The sequence below is a fragment of the Amphiura filiformis genome, chromosome 9 (assembly GCF_039555335.1).
Source record: "Amphiura filiformis chromosome 9, Afil_fr2py, whole genome shotgun sequence".
NCBI lineage: Eukaryota > Metazoa > Echinodermata > Ophiuroidea > Amphilepidida > Amphiuridae > Amphiura > Amphiura filiformis.
Window position 1 is genome coordinate 21,405,310 of NC_092636.1, and position 21,258 is coordinate 21,426,567.

At 35.7% G+C, this 21,258-nt stretch overlaps 1 protein-coding gene across 1 annotated transcript in view; it reads left to right on the plus strand.

Annotated features, from left to right (window-relative positions):
- LOC140160740 (protein KIBRA-like) overlaps nt 1-21,258 on the plus strand; it is a 103,946-nt gene that overhangs the window by 37,335 nt on the left and 45,353 nt on the right. Inside the window, 1 exon segment of the mRNA XM_072184040.1 lies at nt 16,941-17,092. Within this exon segment, the coding sequence (XP_072040141.1) occupies nt 16,941-17,092 (152 nt within the window).

Sequence of the window (21,258 nt, forward strand, 5' to 3'; positions counted from 1 at the left end):
TTTCATTGGGCACATCTACAAATCGCTAGTGTTCGCTCAAACGCTGGCGTACACACACAAGCGCCTAAAGACGCTGCATAGATGCGCACGAAAAACAGCTGTCTCGACGCTTTGACGTCATTGCCACATCAGGGTGGAAAATGCTTCAGGCCAAAATGTTCACTTTTACAGTATTGGGTACTGATATTGTGATGTGACGGAGCATTGCCTGAGCTGGTGGCGCTTGTGCTCAAATATTTAGAAAAATAAAGCCTACAATCATAGCAAAAGGTATGTGTTCAATACGTGAGATCCCAACAAGTTTTTATAGCCTATACTCAAGATTTTGAATGCTTAGACTTGTACCAAGTCTTAGAATTTTGTGACTACAACATTCAAATAATTATATGCTTGACATACATATACAAAAAATGATCTGAAGGCTCCAACCACAGATCCTGGAGTGCTCCAATTCACCTTAAAAGAATCCTGGAAATCCTGAAGAGAATGGTCAGTAATATGTTACATGATATATGGAAGTGTTGGAAAAGGTTAGCAGCTCTGTGCATGTCCCTTTAAACATGTCAAACAGGATCATGGTGATCTTACCACCAGTTTTTCTAAATAGAAAGTTCAAAAGTCAAATTCTTGTTAGTGTCTTCTTCATGTAAATCCGAGATCTGCTTTTGCAACAATGGCATTCTCAGTTTTCAAGGCCCAATTCATCCTTTTTATTAATTGGAATATTTGATGCAATAAGTAATATTTGTATGTTATTCAATCTGTTTGAATTCATTTTGATCTTCTAATGATGTCTGTTGACATTGAATACCTGGTGGAAATATCGTATCGATATCAAAAAATATCTGAAACATTCATTAGAAGATAAAAAATAATGAATAGGCCTACTTGTTGCATCAAATATTTGACATTGAATAAAAGTATGAATCTAGCCTTATGCTTAATTGGAAGTTTATCACTTGGTGTGAATTGATTTTTAATCATTTAGAGTCTCACAAATCATAGACTGTGTAGACCTAGAGTTTGAAGGGGGAGGGAGCAATTATATTTGGACACATTTTTCGGGCACCTACTTGGTATTACACCATAAACGATGCATAGAAAAACAGTTGGGTAAAGATTTTTGCACATTGAAACGGATGTAGTATTGAAAGGGCTATAGCTTTTTGACAAATTAGTTATGTTTTCTTTATAGCATATCCGCTTCATTCCAATTTGGCGTATATTTGTATTTTGGCTGCCCCACATTTTAATGGCCTCCTCTCATTTGTCAATCTTGAACGCCAGTTGCTGTCGACAAAAAAAGGGGGGGGGGCAATTTTGAGAATTTCCTGTAATGTACTCATAATTATTGCACAGCTCTTGAACAGAAGGCCTGCAAATTATTTTCCAATAAAATTAAAGTAAAAAAATTAAATATTCTGTTTTTTTAATGGACATTATCGCATTATTGTATCACTCAGACACTTTCATTTTAAGGTGAGAAATTGATGGATATTGTAATTAATGCAACATTTAAGGTCAATAATTTTGAAAAAGTACCCAAATATGTTTGAAAGATTAATAAAAGGAAAAAGAAACTTGAAAAAATTAGTCTAATATTAGGTAAGAATAAAGATTTTGTATTGTGATAAGATCCCAGGTATAACTAGTGGCAAATGGTGGTCATAGACCACAAACCTAGCTGGGGCATGTTGGTGTTTTGGAGGTATCTGACCCCTGCAAAATGTTCCAAAAATGTTCCCCTGGTCATGAGGTTTGTTGTCACCGAGTTTGAGTCCCATACTCCTTACAGATGCCTAGAAAATTAAATTAATAAGATTTGACCCAGATAACCTTTGACCTGACCCCTGCACAGCGCTCCAAAGTGTTCCCCTGGTCAGTAAGTTTGTTGTCACAGAGTTTGAACCATACCCCTTACAGATGTACAGAAAATGCATTTGAAAATTTGACCTCTGCATGACCTTTGACCTGACCCCTGCAAACTGTCCGCCTGTTCATGAGATTTGTTGTCACTGAGTTTGAGCCCCATACCCCTTACAGATGTCCAGAAAATGAAATTATAAGATTTGACCCCACTTAACCTTTGACCTGTCCCCTGCAAAATGTTCCCCTGGTCATTAAGTTTGTTGTCAGTGAGTTTGAACCCCGTACCCCTTACAGATGTCCCGAAAATGCATTTCTAAAATTTGACCTCTGCATGACCTTTGACCTGACTGCAAAATGTTCCATTGGTCATGATATTTGTTGTCACTGAGTTGGAGCCCCATACCCCTTACAGATGTCCAGATAATACAATTGTAAGATTTTACCCCTTAATGACCTTTGACCCCAATTCTGAGTGTAAGGTATGGGTACTGGGTAAAGCCGATGCACATGTGTAAGTGACGTCATTGTGCTATGTAATATGTGGCAGAAGAAGCATTTTGAAGATATTTGGTTATATACCGAAAATGCCCCTTTAATGACCTTTGATCCCAATTCTGTTTGCACCATATGGGCACTGGATATAGGCGATACATATGTGCAAATTACGTAATTGTAGGGTGTAACATGTAGGAGGAGAAGCATTTTGAAGTTTGTTGCCAGAAGAAGAAGAAGAAGAAGAAAGAAAGAAGAATCGGATAGCAAAACAGTACCTAGCTCGGGGGGTTGAAAACCCCCCAGCTAGGTAAAGATATATTACAGTTTGATTCCAAAGTAAAGATTTTGCCCTATAGGCCTAGTTATTAGACAAAACGTTATTTTGTTGTACATTACTGATAGATTGAATGGATTTTACTAATGAATGAGTTGTCAGGTTTCAAACAGACAACAGAATAAACTGAATTGATAGGAATAGATTAATGGCTGTGACACTTTTAAAAAAGGGCATACAGTATCAGCAGTGAAATCAAATAAATTCAGTATTTATAGAACCATGGCTAGTCTGTGTGGGAATTTATTTTTTGATAGGATTTTTTTTGAAGGAGGACAAACTAATAATTGTAATACCGTACTGACGCGAGTATAGTCCCACCTTCGAGTAAAGTCCCACCCCCAAATTTTCGAAAAATTTCAGAAAAAAAAAAAAAAAAAATGCTAGGAGCATTCATGCTTGACCTAAAAAAAAAATAAAAAAAAATCCAAGATGTTTTGTATTTTTAATATGAAAATTGATACTTGGTATTCATGTCATAATCTATTAATGATTTCAAAATGCATTCAAATTCAATGCATTTTGAAATCATTAATAGACTATGACATAAATACAAATTATCAATTTTCATATTAAAAATACAAAATATCTTGAAATTTTTTTTTTTTTTTTTTTTTTAGGTCAACCATGAATGATCCTAGCATTTAGGTCTAGGTCAAGGGACACTACAAAAAAAAAAAATAAAAAACTTTTGAAACTCGAGTATAGTCCCACCCCCAATTTTGAAAAATGTTCACCCAAAAGCGGGTGGGACTATACTCAAGGATCAGCACGGTAATAATAATAATGATAATGATAATGATAATGATAATAATAATAATAATAATAATAATAATAATAATAAGCTTACATTTAGCTGTACACATATTTAGGGCCTAATTCTAGTGTTCAAAAATAAAATAACTTGTCCTCAAGATTATAATTTATTGTGACTTGTATCTTTTGACTTGACTTGCAAAATTGCTAGCAATAACTCATGAGTTGATGGCGAATTTGAGTCATTGCTAGCAATTTTGCAAGTCAAGTGAAGTGAAATCAAGTCAAAATTTTCAAGTCGGTACATAAATTATAATCTTGAGGAAGAGTTATTTCATTTTTGAAAAGTTGAGTTATTGTTAAAGTTGTTACAGATGAACAAAATATGATTCAGTTGAGAGCAAATAAAAAAAAGTTCATTGTCGTTTAATTTCACCCAACATTTTCACACCATTGCATTGGTTGCAAAGTTTGGGAGATTTTGGGCTAAACATCTCAAAAAAGTAACTAACCCCCCTTAAATAATGACCATTATTCAAAAACGGGTGATTATATTACAAATCTGTAAAGTGTGCACTGTGATGGAAGCAGAATTTATTTCTGTACATTTTGATACCTCATTTGTAGCAATTCTCGCTATTAGCAATAAAAGCGCCGCCAGCGGATTTGCGATAATAATCGTGATGTATCATGGGAAAAGGTCGACATCAAGTCCGCATAATCTGAATATTACCATGCTATTACATAGGAACACGTGACAATATTTTTTAGTTTGTCAAAATAAAGGTGTTACACGCGAATCGATACTCAATAATACTTAATAATGTGATTTGAAATGTGCACAATTAATTTTTTCTCTATCGATTTGCGTGTAATACCGTTATATTGACAAACTAAAAGATATTGTCACGTGTTCCTATGTAATAGCATGGTAATATTCAGTATGCGCGGACTTGATGTCGACCTTTTCCCATGATACATCACGATTTTCCCATGATACATCACGATTACATCGCAAACCGCTGGCGGCGCTCTTATTGCGTAATAGCGAGAATTGACTAAATGTTTACGTCACAGCGTACATTTAAATCAGTGTAGCCCAAGATTTGAAAGTTGCAGTAAATTCTATTGATTTTGCATTCAGTGTAATGGTAATGTAATGATATCTGAGTGTTTATGTATTGTAAAAATTTGTATGTAAGTGCAACTTTCAAATCTTGACCTCACTACATTAAATTGACTGGTGTTTTATTGTTTTCTGGGCTATCGTATCAAATGAGGTGTCAAGATGCGCAGAAATAAATTCTGCTTCCAACACATTTTATAGATTTGCAATATTTTATTTATTTATTTAATGACATCTTTAACGAGGGTAAACCCTGATCAGTGCAAGCACTGCTTTCCACAGGGGCCCTCGATACAATAAAACATAAACAAATGATTTACAAAGAAATAAATGTAAAATACACTTAGAAGGTCATTGCACCAATTATAAATACAAGATATAAAACAAATAAATATTATAAAATTACAAACTACATAATATATACAGAGTAATACCATAAAATATTTAAAAGATTAAAACACATGAGACTATAAACAGGATAGACTAGTTAGGTTTGTAAAATGTGCTCCTTGAGCGACTTTTTAAAGTTAATAATATTGCTTATTTGTTTTAAATTGTCAGGGAGGTTATTCCATGCTGTTGTTCCAGAGTACCTGAAGGAACGTTTACCGGTTTCAGTATGAACAGAAGAATGGAAAACATTTTTATTTGCAACAAATCTAGTGTTGTATGAGTGAATGTTTATTTGTGAGTGAATGTTGTCCCTCAGGTACTCAGGAGCCACATTATTGATACATTTATACATAAGAATAATTCTAAAATAATCAGCCCGCTGATTTACCTTCATCCAATTGAGTTGTTTGTACAAATCCTTCACATGTAAATCCCTAACTTTACACCCAAGAGTCAATCTGGCTGCTCTGTTCTGTAAGACTTGAATCTGATTAATATATTTTCTTGCGGCAGTTGACCAAATTGTACAACAGTAGTCTATGTGAGGCAAGATGATAGCATTACATAAAATATTACGAGTTTATTGATCAATATACCAACTTAACCTTTTTAAAACACCAAGTTTTTGTGATATTTTGCCAGCCATTTTTTCAATATGCTTATCCCATTTAAGTTATGGGTCAAACCACATACCAAGATATTTAAACTCATTCACATTCTCAAGAATTTCATTATTGATTTTTATTTCCAAGTCACCCATTTTTCTAGTTCTTTGGTGTGTTCCAAAAGTCATAACCTTTGTTTTAGAGGCATTAAGGGTTAATTTGTTGGTGTTCATCCATTTAGAAATATGGTCTAGATCCTGGTTTAAAACATGCTCAATTTCAGACTTATTGTTTGAACTACACAAAACTGCAGTGTCGTCAGCATATAGGACAACCTTACTTTTGTTGATTGCGTTGGGAAGATCATTTATGAATAAAATAAAAAGAAGGGGCCCCAATATTGAGCCTTGAGGCACACCGACTGTTACTGGTTGCGGATCAGATTGCACACCATCAATTAGAGTTGTTTGCTCACGACCTTTCAAATAATTTGAAAACCATCCCAACTCAGTGTCTTTGATTCCATACCAGGACAGTTTGCGAAGGAGAACAGTATGAGACACCGTATCGAATGCTTTTTTTAAATCTAAAAATACAGCCCCAGTAACTTCACCTTTATCCATGTTGTTAAAAATATAGTCAGTAACATCAGTTATTGCAGTAAGTGTAGAGTGTTTGGGTCTGAAGCCAGATTGCGCAGATGTTAAGAGCCCATTATGTTGAAGATATTCGTACACTTGGGTGTGGACGGCACGCTCAAGAATTTTAGAGATGACAGGAAGGACCGAAATAGGTCTGTAATTGCTGCAATCTGACTTCTTCCCCGCTTTAAATATGGGTGAAACAATTGCCTTTTTCCACTCCTTGGGAATGGAGGTGGTGAGGATGGTAAGATTTAAAATGTAGGCAAGAGGTTTAGAGATCTTGTGGGCACCTGCTTTTAGATCCGAGAGCTAATGTCATCAATGCCGGTGGCTTTGCCTGATTGGAGTGAGGAAAGTTGTTTCAGAATGAAATCCTCATCAATTTCCTTAAATTTGAAAGGAACGGTGGAGTAATCAACAGATTTGCAAACATCATCACCATCTCCATTCTCAAAGTTTTGAGCAAGCTTATTACCAATTTCGGTAAAGAAAACATTAAAAGCATTAGCAACTGTTTTGGGATCATTAATATTTTTACCATTTACAACAACTTCATTAACACTTTCACGGGTCTTTGATGGAAGAATAGATTTAATTGTTTTCCATAACTTTTTACCATCATGTTTGCTCTGCTCAATTGTATCTGTGTAATACGATTTCTTAGCATTCTTGATAACATTGTTAGTTTCGTTTTTCTTATTACGATACACGTCCCAGTCACTAGATTTACCACTTCTTTGAGCAAGTCGTTTAGAAAAATCACGATCATTGGATAAAGACAAAATATCTTTGTTAAACCATGGTGGAAGGTTACCTTTAATACGAATTTCCACTTTTGGGGCATGTCTATCTGCCACCTGAATGAAATTATCTTTGAAGATAGACCAAGCCACTTCTGGATTTCTGCTTGAATACAAATTCCTCCAGTTAATTTTGTCCAGATCTTGTTGGAAAGAATCAATATCAAATTTACGGTATGTCCTAGTCTTAATTATCTTTGGTTTACTCTTAATGGGACATGCTTTGTATGACATATAAACCAAGTTGTGGTCGCTGAGACCAGTTGCAATATTACCAAATGTAAACAACTTATTTTGGTTAGAAACCATTATTAAATCTAGGCACGAAACACTTTTTTCAGTAATCCGGGTAGGGGTGTTAATGACATTATGCCATCCAAACTGCTGACAAAGTTGATTGGCCACTTTTGCTTTCTCAGGTTTCAAAAGATCTAAATTAAAATCTCCAGTTACAACCAGGTCACTATTGCCAGAATTATCAACAACATGAGATAAGTGACTTTTTAATGACACCATATAACCCACTTTAGATGATGGTGGTCTGTATACAGACCCAATAATAACAGACTTTGTTTTTGGCAACTGAATTTCAGTCCACACACTTTCAATACTGTCACTTTCAAAATCAGGTTTATATACACATTGGAGATCATTAGAAACATAGATTGCCACTCCACCACCTCTACGTGTTCTATCATTACGGTAGATGGTATACCCATTAATAGCAATCTCATTACAATCTATTTTTGCTGAGAGTCTAGTTTCACTTAAACATAAAATGTCAATAGGTTTTTGGCAAGTGCCATTCTAAGCATATCAATTTTGCAGTTCAATTCTCCAAGAACGGTCACAATGTTGAGGTGAGCAATTCGAAGACCTTTGGCTTGTTGAACAATACAATAGCCCCTTTTTGAATAATAGCCATTATTTAAGGGGGGTTAGTTACTTTTTTTGAGATGTTTACTTTGTCCATTGTACCTGGGATTTAATAAATGCAACATCAATCCCATTCCCAACACATGATGAAGGCGGTAGGAAAGGGAATATTTCATGGCATAAGTTGGACTACATACAGAGAAACAGGGTCAGTGTCCTAGCTGTGGAATAGCTTTAGTGGGTAATTCTCCCATGCTTGGGGCAATGCACACCTGCTTTCATCATCCATCCAGGCAGAGAAATAACATTCATGTGCTGCTTACTGGCCCACAAAATTGATTTGATGTGGTGCCCTATGTGTCAACTTCTAAACACACAGGTACACAATGGTAAAGGGCAAGATTTGGGTGGATTGTTGCTAGAATGTGTAGATGGATATATAGAGTTTGGAGTAGGGAAGTTGAGGCTGCTTTAAAGGGATGTTCTGACTGAGATATTGTTCTCACGCAATTTGCCCTGCAAAAGGCCCTGCATGCTTTTATCGATTGGCTCCAACCAAACAAAGGATTTGAACCGATATCCTTCACCGTAATCATGGCGCAGTGCAGTCCATTCAATCAAATGTTGTCATCAACTTGTTTAATCATAGTGCATTTGTTATGTGTGTGAGACGAACTGTCGCGGTAGATTGCAATCATGCTTTTGTTGAATGCATTTGAAGCTATTTGAGAAGTCTGCCATATTTATGGTGTGATACATCATATGCACAACCTCCGTCTATTACTCCATAAAGTGATCAATTCCCTTTTGAAAAACATTCATTAATAGTTCATAAAGTTTATGGTGAAGTTATTATTAGGCCTGATTCATACTTGATTATTCTGCATCAAATATTCCATGTAACAAGTAGGATATCATTATCAATCTGTTTCAAGGAATTTTCATCTTCTTGTGAATTTTGCTGAGGATAGAAAATATTTTAAAAAATCCAGATCGAATAACGAAAACTTCTGCATCAAAATATTTGACATCAAATATTCTTACTGAAAACACGATTTGTTTAAGTTGAAACTTTTTTTTTCAGTTTATTCAGTAGGCCTACAGCTGAAAATGTAATAAACACCTCAAAAGAAATAAGTCCCCCTCTGAACATGTCGTCATAACATCATAAGGTTTCATTTTGTACCAACAAAACTAACTTTGAAATAATTATATGACTGTTTACTAAGTGCTGTGTGAAAATGAGAGATTTCCATGACTTCAGGGCTGAATGAGCCTAAATTGAAGGCAAAAACTGCCCTTTTCAAAAGTCACAAAGTAGGCCTATGTCACAAAAGTTGATTCATGGCTTGTTACTAATGGAAAACCCCATGTGTTTGAGTGCAGTTTAAAATCCTCACCAAGTGAACATTTACTGTAATGTGTATCGATTCTTGATCATTCAGCCATGCAAATCCCCTTGGTGCAGAGTTCAGCACAGTGAGTTGTAAGATGGTCAGTTCCATTCCTTGTCCCAACACGCCTTGCAGTTAACAAGCATAGGCCTACTTTGTGACTTTTAGAAAGGGCACTTTTTGTCTTCAATTTAGGCTCATTCAGCCCTGAAGTCATGGAAATCTCTCATTTTCACACAGCACTTAATAGTAAACAGTCATCATTTCAAAGTTAGTTTTGTTGGTACAAAACGAAACTTTACGATGTTATGACAACATGTTCAGAGGGGGACTTATTTCTTTTGAGGTGTTTATTTGGTAAATGTGGGTCACACTAGCAGTAAGTCCCTGAATATGCCTGTAAATGTTGAGAGCCAAATGCTACATTGTATTTGATGTCATTTATCCTCAAGGTATCCTCAATCCTCATTGCCTTTGTACTTGACCTCACATCACCTTAACCCACAGCATCTGACTAACTGTTTCCACTTTCTTTCATGGAATTGAATCAATAAGGCCTACTGAGTATGGAATGAAAGATTCCGATGACTTTATAACATTCAAGTAGTGACAAACTCAGAGCTAGAGGACAAAGACAATGAAAGCTGACATTTTTGTTTCCTTTTACCCATCTTTCCTGGCAATAAGTTCTTCCATGCCTGAAATCTCAATTTAGCGAGATTATGCATTATATCATGGTCAACTCAAAATATCAGTCTTGGGTGTAACACATACTTTACAAATCAATTTACTGGGATCATCAGTCCTCATATGAAGATCTTTTGCCCGGATCTAGGCCTACCTGTTCTATTACAAAAAAAGGAGGCTGATGCAATATTTTAAACAAAACATTGATGCAGGGGAGGGGTGACACGCAAAATGATATTACATGTACATGCAAAAGCTTGGCCGATAGAAAATAACTATACCCTATTTTGTTTGTTGTAGAGGATTTAAAGGAGTATTTTGTGATCCTAGCATCCTCTTTTTATGACATATTTCAGTATATATCCACGAAGAAAGTTTATTCCCAAAATTTTAGTTGATTCCGATTTTGCATTTGCGAGTTATGCATGATTATGTGTATTAACTATTACACTGCTCCATAGACAATGTGTTGTAATTTCGTTCTGGTATACCAGAACGAAATTCAAATTTCACGATATCTTTGCTAAACGAATTAATCTGCAAGAAATTTTTTGTACATAAACATTATGTAGCCAGAGGTATCCAGTGATATAAAAATCTAAACTTTTTTTGAGAAAAGTGGGGGATGATGCTGTGGATCACGAAATGCCCTTTTAGAGAAACCATATTAGGCCCTTCACAATTGATTCCGAGTTTACTGTTCAAGATTTTAAAAATAGGATGAGGTGACTTTTAATTATTAATTATTAATTATTTTCTTTATTTAGTATTAGTTATCACAACCAATTATCAACCCATTTTGACGGGAATCTGCATTTAATTATTTTATTACTATGCTTACTTTTACACATAGGTGCAGTTATGCTGTTTGTTTATTCATCATTATTGTTGATATGATTCATGTTTAAGTAGCAAGTAAAATTCATTAAAAGTTATTTTATAGGAGAAAATCCAAAATAAAAATAAAATAATTAAATATTTTGCAATTTTCTATTTTGGATGCGGGCGGTTAACAGTAAACTAAGAATTTAATGTGAAGGGCCTTATGGCATATAATTATTAGAAGTCATACATGAGGCAGCTTGTCACTCATGATACATATCCAAGTAGGGCTGTGCATCTATAGTATACATTTGTAACTTTCACTTGATTTTAAAATAAAGACATCAGTTGTCATAGTCCCAACCATACACAGCATCTCTCTCTGGAGTCTGTCTGAGCTAGGTGATCTCACCTGTGAAGCAGGCATGTGACCCCATCAGGTCAAACCCCAGGCATTCCTACCTGTAGACAGGTTGTATGTGCAGGACAAAATGATGCAGATGACCATGCAATGTCATCTGCTGCTCACTCAAATAGCCAAAGGCAGGATTGTATACCTGTAAACATGGTAAAACTACACAAATCTGAGCTAAAGGGGTAGGGGTCAAAGCTGAACTTATGCTATTCATCTTGTCTTGTCTGTTGTGAAATACAGGTGTATGAGATTATTTATTTATTTATTTATTTATTTATTTGTTTGTTTGTTTGTTTGTTTGTTTGTTTGTTTGTTTGTTTGTTTGTTTGTTTGTTTGTTTGTTTGTTTGTTTGTTTGTGTGTTTGTTTGTTTGTTTGTTTGTCTGACTGAAGAGGTTCATCAGTTCTGTTGATTAATCAGCTATTTAAAATTCTTTGTCAAGACCAAAGGAAAAAAAATTAATAATTTTCTCTGTACTGACAGTATCGCTAGAAATCTTCTGGTTTTATCAAAGTGTTGATGATGTTATTGATCCATTTCCTTGGAGTGGGAATTTGGACTGGATGTTATTGTTTTACTGGAAGTACTCCTGTCTCCAAGGTTGGTCTTGAGCAGTCACATTTTCGATCCTCTGCTTAGGACCACTGTGACTTAGGACCAACATTGGAGAGAGGAATACTTCTGGTAAGACATAACAGGTGAGAAAGCCAGAAGGTTTATGGTAAAAGTGTCAGCAAAAACTTTAGATAGATATTTATTTACCTACCTAACACTGTAACACATATGTTGCAACTTGGTGTTGCAACTGTGTGTATAAGTTGATAGAACTTAAAGTATTTGAAATGAAGAATATTATGAAGGATTGAAAATCATGGAAGTATATTCTATACATGTAGCAGACAATCTATTTGGTTCGAGAAACTCTTTTCTCAATACATGTAATATGCATCACTGCCACCACAGATCTGTGCTACCACATCTGGTCAAAAAAAGTACAGTGACCTCTTGTTCAAAAAGTACAGGTAACCCCATTTTAAAGCACACTTTCAGCATTGTATGTCATGGGCCCCAAACCATATATTCCAAATATGGCACATCAATTGTTGTGCTCTGATATTGAAGCAGGATAAATATTTTGAACAAGACACCTCATAATCTGATTTTTCGTTTATTTATTTTTCTTTCTTTTCTGCATACCTGATTTTTTGTTTATTTATTTTTATTTCTTTTCTGCATACATATAATTTATACATACCTTGATGCAATTAAAATTGATTAATTTTTAGTGTAGTTTAATTACAAATTATACACACCTCAATGGAGGACTTGACAGGTGAGCCCCCAGACAGGTGATCTAATTTCCATGAGCACATGTATACAAAGGCAAGAATGTGTCAATTTTTTGAGTTAATTTGACACAAAAAGTTGTATATTCTGCATCAGTGATGCATATTCTGTGCAGGGTTGCCAAAATATTTCAGCCCGAATCGCAGGGCAAATAATTGAAAAGTCGACCAATTTTTCTCTTTACCATTGGTTTCTATGGGGCAGGAAACTATCGGAAGTCGCGGAAGCCAATGTTGAAAAGTCGCCCAAATTGTTTCTTAACCATTGGTTTCTATGGGACAGGAAATTTTCAAAAGTTGTGGGAATGATCTTCAAAAGTTGCCCAATTGGGCTACCAAATCGCTTTCTGATGAATAAAGATTGCATTGTCAAGAAGTACTGATTTTGATTCTTATCATGATCATTATCAAAATATGCATGAATAAAAAGTACTTGTCTTGCCCATTGGTTGTGTAGACAGTGACTCGAAAAATATTTTGGAAATGCTGTTTTGTTGTACACAAAATGTTTGGCATTTTACAGTGAAAAATAGAAAATCTATCAAATAAAATGTGTTCCTTTGAGTGGGATGAAATACTTTTTGGATTTACCAAGGATTTCAATTATTTTGTTTTTTAAAACTTGTGGGGTGTTTTAAAAATTAGAATAAAAATCTTTGAAATTGTAGAATTAAAAAAAATAATTGTTCACATATTCTCATCTTTTCAGTTTCATAAGGAAACTTAATTGATCTTTTTCTCTCTCTCAAGAATCATTATTGTTCCACCCCGGTAAAATCACAGCAGCTGAAGGGAGTATCCCATCATGCATTGCAGTCTATCTACTTGCTCCATAGCAAATGTATACAAAATATAAACAAGAGCCGCTTAGATATTGAGAGCTATGGATAGTTTCACAATGCTTTAGAGATCATTTTTGGTTTTTCAAACAAAAGTCTATAAAGCTCCCCTGATATAAGCGAGTAATTGAAAGTTGAAGTGAGGGATTTTGTGTACACTTTCTATGGCATAAACAGTTTTATCATGGTACTGCAGAGCATGATGGGATACACCTATCAGCTGCTGTGTGGTAAAATATATATAATTACTGGTATTATTGAAAAAACAGATGAAACAGAATTATCAATAAAATAGGTTGAGCTTTCATTTCTGCATAGAATACTTATTAGAAAGTTTTTAGGTTAGGGTTAAACTTAACTGCTTGACTTAAGTTAAGAGGATATTCCCTTTTCTATTTCATCTGTAGAAAGGGGAAAGGAATAAATAAATGCAACAAGCTATGATAGGTTATCCTTATTTTGTTCTGGTAAGCTTATATACGTTTCTCAGAATTCCAGCAGCTTTGATGGTATTCATTTGGAATCGCACACAAGCTTTAAGTTATCATCAAACATGCATGTGAGCTAGCTCGAGATACTCTAGCAAAAATACAGGTTTACATTTACTATTTTACATTATCTTGCTGTATTTCAGCTAGAGCTCCAAACGACAAGCTTCCGGGTTTTTTGGAGAACAATACTGTTACGTAAGATGAAGAAGAAACCCGCCTCGAGCCCGCCCTTCTCATTATTTCATTGTACTTATTGCAATTTGCCTCCACACATTACGTAATCAACACAAAGCTTTTGTGAGGATTAGTGAGTGGATAAGAAATTGACAGTGGAGGATACGAAGGACACGCCGATTGATAGTTGTCAATCATGAATTGCCGCAACTTATTAATATTTTACTGCATGGCATTCCGCAAACACCAAGACAAATTATGCCATATTTTTCCAAAGATCATCTCATATGAAGTAAGCTGAATGCGATCTGTACTTTTGTAACATTCCGATCGCTTTTGATCACCTATTATCGGCGAATTTGCTTGAAAACACGTGAGTTCATGTTGTGTAAACATAATTAGCATATACACAAATGAAATTACGATGCAATACAATGCAATTTGAATGCGCAGCAGATCTATAGAAATAACGTTGCCCGGTTTTATGCAGAATTAGACCCTGTCTGATGTGAGCCGATAGACTTCACTTAGGCTTGTAAACCAGAAATGAGTAACATGCCAAACAAAGGTAAACAAGGAATTGACTTGGAGTATGATTGTTAACAAAATATTGACAGGGGCCTATTGTGTGAAAAGAAAGAAAAGTATGTTGGAAAATAGCTGGAGCTATTTTAATAGCAATGTTATGTGAATTATTGATGATGGTACACAATGTAAGCCTTGTAGTTGCAAAACAATTCATCAATATCAATTTGTAACCATGCGTGTGAATTCATGTGATGGGCATTCAGAAAACAGGGAAAGGCAAGTTGGATAGCAGGGGACATATCCATCCAATTGCAGGAACTTGGTTTTGTGGATGGGCTATTCAGAAAATAGATGCACATTGCACACCCCTATAGAGGAGTTTGAATATCCGGACTTTTTGTCCAATCGTGATTGCTGGAAATCCAGACTTTTAAAGTGCCCAAAGGCGAAAATATCTAGCAGAAAAATAGTTCAAAATCAGAAATCCTCAAATTGAGAGCTCATTTCGGACAATTACATGATTTTTCATTCATTTTATTGTATTTCAAAGTTTTTTCCAGTAACATTGGCGACTGGAATTCCAGTCGTTTTCAGGAAGCACACCTGGAAATTAATTTTATTGAAAATTTACTCTATAGTGGGTGTGCATTTATTTTCTGGAATAGCCCGATCTTTCCAACTGTTACATTTTTTATCATCAGAATAGTTTATTACACCTGTAATATTTGTATCATTGAGGCTGCAACCATGCACCTGAAGATCATTTTAGAAGTCATAAGAAGTGAAGGCTCTATTGGTGTTGAAAAAACCCCACACAGTGGCGGGGGGGAATGAGGGGGGAAAGAGATTTTTAGGGGGGGGGCAAAAGCATCAAATTTTGCGCAAAATTGTCGTAAAAAGGGGAATTTTTCGTAATTTTTGGTTTTTACTGGGGGGGGGGGCAACAGGGGAGCAAGAGTTCTGACTGGGGAGAGCATTCCCCCCCATGGAATGCCCTCCCCTATGTAGGAATAGTGTAAAAGTGAAGGATAAGTCAATAAAATTGTAATTATGGACATTTTTATGAAAAATTTGCAAAACTGAAGAAAATGGCAGTGTTGATAATTAGAAAGCTCTGTTTAATTACATTAGCTGTCCAAACATGAGCACAACATGTGACATTGTGCACTTGTTACACAGTGTTCTGTCTTCACTTTAATACAGGGTATGTTATTGTTAGCACATCCTTGTAAAAATTTATTTTTGATGTTTTATTTTTTTATTTAAATACTGAATCACTGACAGCATCTGTAACATGCCGATCTTCAAAAGATGATTGATAGCGCATAGAGAAAAGAGGACATAGGTGGTCACACATTTCTTTGTGCTTCTCCTTTAGGTCCTTGAAGCACCATTCCCTGAACATTCTGAAAGAAGTTGGCTTTCTGGAACCTGATAATAATGACAGCAAAATGGGACAGATAATTGATGGTCACACCTCACTTTGTTTCCATTGTATTATTGTTGCATTGATAGTCACACTTTGGTTGCAGTATACAGTGCACATAATTAACTTTTGATGCACTCAATGTAATGTTGACTTGGCATTGTACTATTGAATTCAGGTAAAGACACTTAAGTTTGGGCATGAAAAGTTTTGAGTAAACCTTAACAATTTGCATCTAGTTGTAAAGAGCATAATTACATTTGGAGGGAAATTTATGATTTCCCAGTTTTAGCATCACTCCACCCATTAACATACACTGTCGCAAATAAGATAAAGTGAAAATCAATAGGAAAAGATGCCCAACTCTTTAAGGAAAATGTGATAAGTGTGCTTCGTAATGTTCTATGATTGGAACCAAAAAATGTGAATTTGCATGTGGGTTTTTTTGCTTGGTCCTAGCCCAGATGTAGGTCCTGTATAGCAAGAATATACAACTCACACATACTGATGAAAATAAGCATTGGCTAGGTTTCAGGCAAAAAAAGAAAGTCATTAAATTAAATGTTTATCAAGATACTGCCAGCCCTTACAATCAGTTACACATTCGATCAGCAATTTAGCCAACTCAGCTCATTAAATGTGTATTTTATAGTTGATTTATACAAAGATCCTAAAATAAATCTTTGATTTATAGTAGAAAACATATTAATGAGCACAGGTATATGTTGATAATGGTACATCATCAGATTTGCTTCAAACAATAATATGAAACTACTATAGTACTGTCACACATGATATGCTTCTTGTAATTTCAAGCAACTGCATACACATAGGATTGGTTGTGAATTGTGATTGTAGATATATGCAAATGATTATATCAATATGCTAAATATATGATTTGAATTTTGTTGTTGCTATAGAAACCAACCAACTGGAGGACCCACGCTTACAATGGCGAGAAGAGCAAGAAGATATGTTAAGAGATTATATGCAAACAGCTCAAGATGACCTACAAACAAAAGAAGAAATATGTAACATCAAACAACAACGCCTGCAGCTAGCACAGGACGAGGTAAAACATTTAAAACATGTGACTAAACATGAACTAATGAGGCTCTGGGTATTTCTCATACATGTGGGGGTTACGATACTCAAGTTTGGGTAGGAATGTGTCGCTGAGAATTTGAATGTGGACCCATCCATTAATCAATTTTTCAAGAAATTTGGACCCATTGCTATACCATTTGTCAACAATTTCTGCTAAATTTCAACAACAAAAAAGTTTTTACAACTTTTCCTAAAATATCACAAATTTTGGCTACAGTTCGGCAAAATTAGGCTATTTTTCAGAAAAAAAATTGGAACATTTTGAAAACAATGACCCATCCATATACCAAAATTGACCTAGAAAAAGGGGTCTTTGATATACCAAATGGTCGAAAATGGGACCCATGTTTGTGTCATATCCACATAAATTATGATCATTTGTATTGTTATCCCGTAAAAAGTTGCATTGCCATTTTGCACCCTACTTCGAAAGCTATAGCCCAACAGATAAATGTGGAGTACAAATTGTGATGCGCTACAGTTTTTGAGGTCTGACCAGATTGTGTCACACACCTCAATCAATGAGAACCCCATTGGTTCACAAATGATGCATTGAAAATGAGGTCTGATCGGATCGTGTCACACACCTCAATCAATGAGAACCCCATTGGTTCACAAATGATGCATTGAAAATGACACAATATATTTTTGACCTTTAAAAGCTTTAACTAAGATATCTTTGCATCATCATCATCATCATCATATGTTACATCAATGCGGGTTATGTAGAGGAAGTACGTCAAGCCATCCATGACCGCAGCGTGTGTAAAACATTGACACAGTTGTAGGCCTACATCTTTGTAGCCAGCCAGAACTAACGTATAGTATTTTGTCTCTACTATACGACTTGTAGTCAATCGGAAGGTCGTAATACCTTTGTAGCACTATGCACTTACAGCCGCCTTCCTTGTTGATTTAAGAATACGCGATTTTGGAGGCCAAAAATTGCACCCCGATTTTCCAACAAATGCAAAAATCCGCGATTTCCCGCCAAAAATGCAAAAAAAGTACTGTGGTTGATTTTAAAAAAAATGGAAAAAAAGTTACTAAAAAATTACAAGTTTGTTTCCAAATGGGACCGATTTGTAACTTGAGTTCACTGCATAATCTGTTGAAGATATAAAATGCATTGGTTTTGTACACAAGTCTATATCTTAAATAGATTTTGAAGTGAACACAAGTTACAAATTGGTCCCATTTGGATACCAATTATTTTTGGATTTTTTCAAAAATGTCAAAAAATGCATTTGGAGCCAAAATACGCAAATTGCGCCACAAAAAACGCAATTGCGTATTCTTAGCAGCCCTAATTTAAGATGACATGGACAGGGACCAAGTTGTAAGTTATTTTGAGAATCTGTCCCAAAATTTACTGGGATATTGGAGTTGAAATCCACACACCCTCTATGGAAGACATGATCTTAATCTTCCTCACAGGAAGTGTGAATTTCAAGTTGGGTTACCTAAATTGTAGCTCAGATTCTGAGCCTTGATATGTGTCCTCAATAAAGTTTTCATGTTAAAAACAAAATGTGAAAACCATGTCCTACCCTCTCAGCTATTCTAGATGTGCCTGTGAATCAAGCTCGGGTGGTAGCGGTAACTAAACATTTCACAATCAGAGGGGAGGGGCAGTCTCGGGTGATCAGAGGGTTTATGCATGGATTGTACCCTAGTCACTAGACTGGACTTAAGTCATATGCTCTGACACGGTCATTAAAATATTTCGCGATCAGAGAGAAGGGGAAATCTAAGTGGGTTTGTGCCCTAGGTACTAGACTGGACTTTTGTCATATCACAAGGGCTTTGATTGAGAGCTACATGTACTTGAATTGGTGACTCCATTTGAAATCTGCATCCCCTCTGTGGGAGATTAATGTCTTCCTTTGTTTTCAACTGGAATAACCCAATAGCAGTGCGAAAAGTAACACATAGACTAGCCCCCCAAAAAATATTGTTGTGTTGCCCTCAAGTCTATGGCATGTACTATCAATTCCAAAAGGTGCGTGATCCAGTTACCAGAGAGTTACGAAACCACTTCGCTGGTGAATTGGCATGGCATGTATTTGAATTGTTTTGAGCAAGTGTGCCAACTAATATTTGGTTGTGTTACATGATCTTATTCAAACCAAACACCCAAGGGTGAGTCTTCCAGGAGGAGTTGGCACAAGAGGAGAGTGGAAGAGACTCATACTAGCTCCCACCGTGTACATTCAGTGATGGTTCAGTGTAGTGGTAGAATGCAGTTGGAAAATAAAATACCTCATCATGTATTCAACCAATTCCTAATTTTCCTTAGAAAGTATGTAAAAAGGGCTGTTGAACCAAAAGGCTTGGCAGTTGAGCCAGAACAGTGTGACCTCAAGCATAGATGATGTGCCTTATGTTGACAACATGACACCAACATGATATTATGTTTCCATGGGAGATGTGACCCACTTATTGGTTTAAATGATATTTTTAAGATCATCATGGGAGATATAAGAGGTTTAACCTCTGCTATTAATAAATTGGGCACAAGTGACATTAAAGAAATGTGTTTCAGAAGTCATTATGATTGAAGCCGTCTACAACAACTCTTCCAATACCTTTATGGGGTGTTTACACGGTAGGCGACTTCAAAACAAATTGTAAATTTGACTTTTATGCCATCACTTGCTCATGCTTCAAATAGCTATTGAAGTTGACTTCTAATTACGTGTTAGTTTACACTGCAAAAGTCGGGTTTTCAGCAAATGTTGCTCCGGGTCGTCATTTGAAATTGACTTCTGAAGTCGACTTCTGAAGTCGACCCTGTTTACACACAAATGAAGTTAAGTTCAATGTCGACTAAAGTCAACTTCAGGCTCTGTGTAAACAGGGTGTATACACAAAATTATTACCATACAATTTTATTTTGCTTGTAAACCAATGTACATTTATGTTTAAACATTTTGAACATTTTGACAATGACTTAAAAAATTCCCAGTAGAAAGGCGAACATTTCTATTGCCTTTATAAGGTATGGTGAAGGAAAAGTGTAGAGTTGTTGCTATGGGAAATACAGGTAGTGTGACAGTGATGAATTTGTGTCAATGCCAGCAATGCAGTACAAGTGGATTGTTCCTCTTTGGATTTCCCATGCCGTCTTTGACATCAAAATAACTAACTGTTTAACAAGGAAGAGTGTGCAAGTATCATTTTGTAGAAATGAAACTTGCAAAGCTTAGCTTGAGCATATTTGCTTGAGCCTGGTCCCATTAGGACCCAAGCTTGCATCCTCCTAGATCCAGGGCCTAGATCAACTGGTTGAACTTATTAAATGAGAGGGTGTTAGCAAAATATGATGATCTATCAACAAATCTTAAACATTTGTAAAGGGGAATTTGTCATTGCAAAAAGTGAAAGTCCTGTTTTGTGCATGCTGAAGTGTGCTTTGGAAAAAGTGTGAAAGATGTGGATATGGGGCAAGAGTTAAACCAGAGTTGGCAAGTTGAACAGAGGAAACATGTACATGTAGGCCCTACTTCTTGAAATTCTCTAATCGCATACTTTTTAGGGAATATATTAAAAAAATATTTTTTTAATTTTAGGCCTATAGACCACTTGACATCACTGTTTATCAACAAAGGCGAGGGACTCGTCTATCGATATGCTCGAACGAGCCGCTACACTGTTCAATGGCTTTCTTGTATTGTATGAAATGTGGCGGGCGATTTAAAATGCACATGCCCTTAGCAGACTCCGATGCGTACGCACGCTGCAGGGCAAAGAACAATGTAAATTGTCATAATGCGCGCGCATACTGCCGGGCAATGACGTCACATGCCAATTGGTCTATACTCTTGGAAGATGACAAAATTGGAAAAATCACTTTGTTGCAGTTGTTGTATTTATGATCTCTAATAGTACGTTATTTTATTGATGAAAGACGTACTGTTCAATAAAATTAAATTGCAAGTTGCTAAACAGAAGAAGGGGTTAGCATTTAATTAAAAATCAGGGTAGGAGTGCATTATACCAGCAACAGTTAGAAATCAATTATGTCGATAAAAAAGGAAGATTGGTAGCACGTTTATTTTTTCTCATATATTTATGTTTTGATGGTCCCTATGAATGCAATTGATTGATTGTGCTAGTTCCCCACATTTT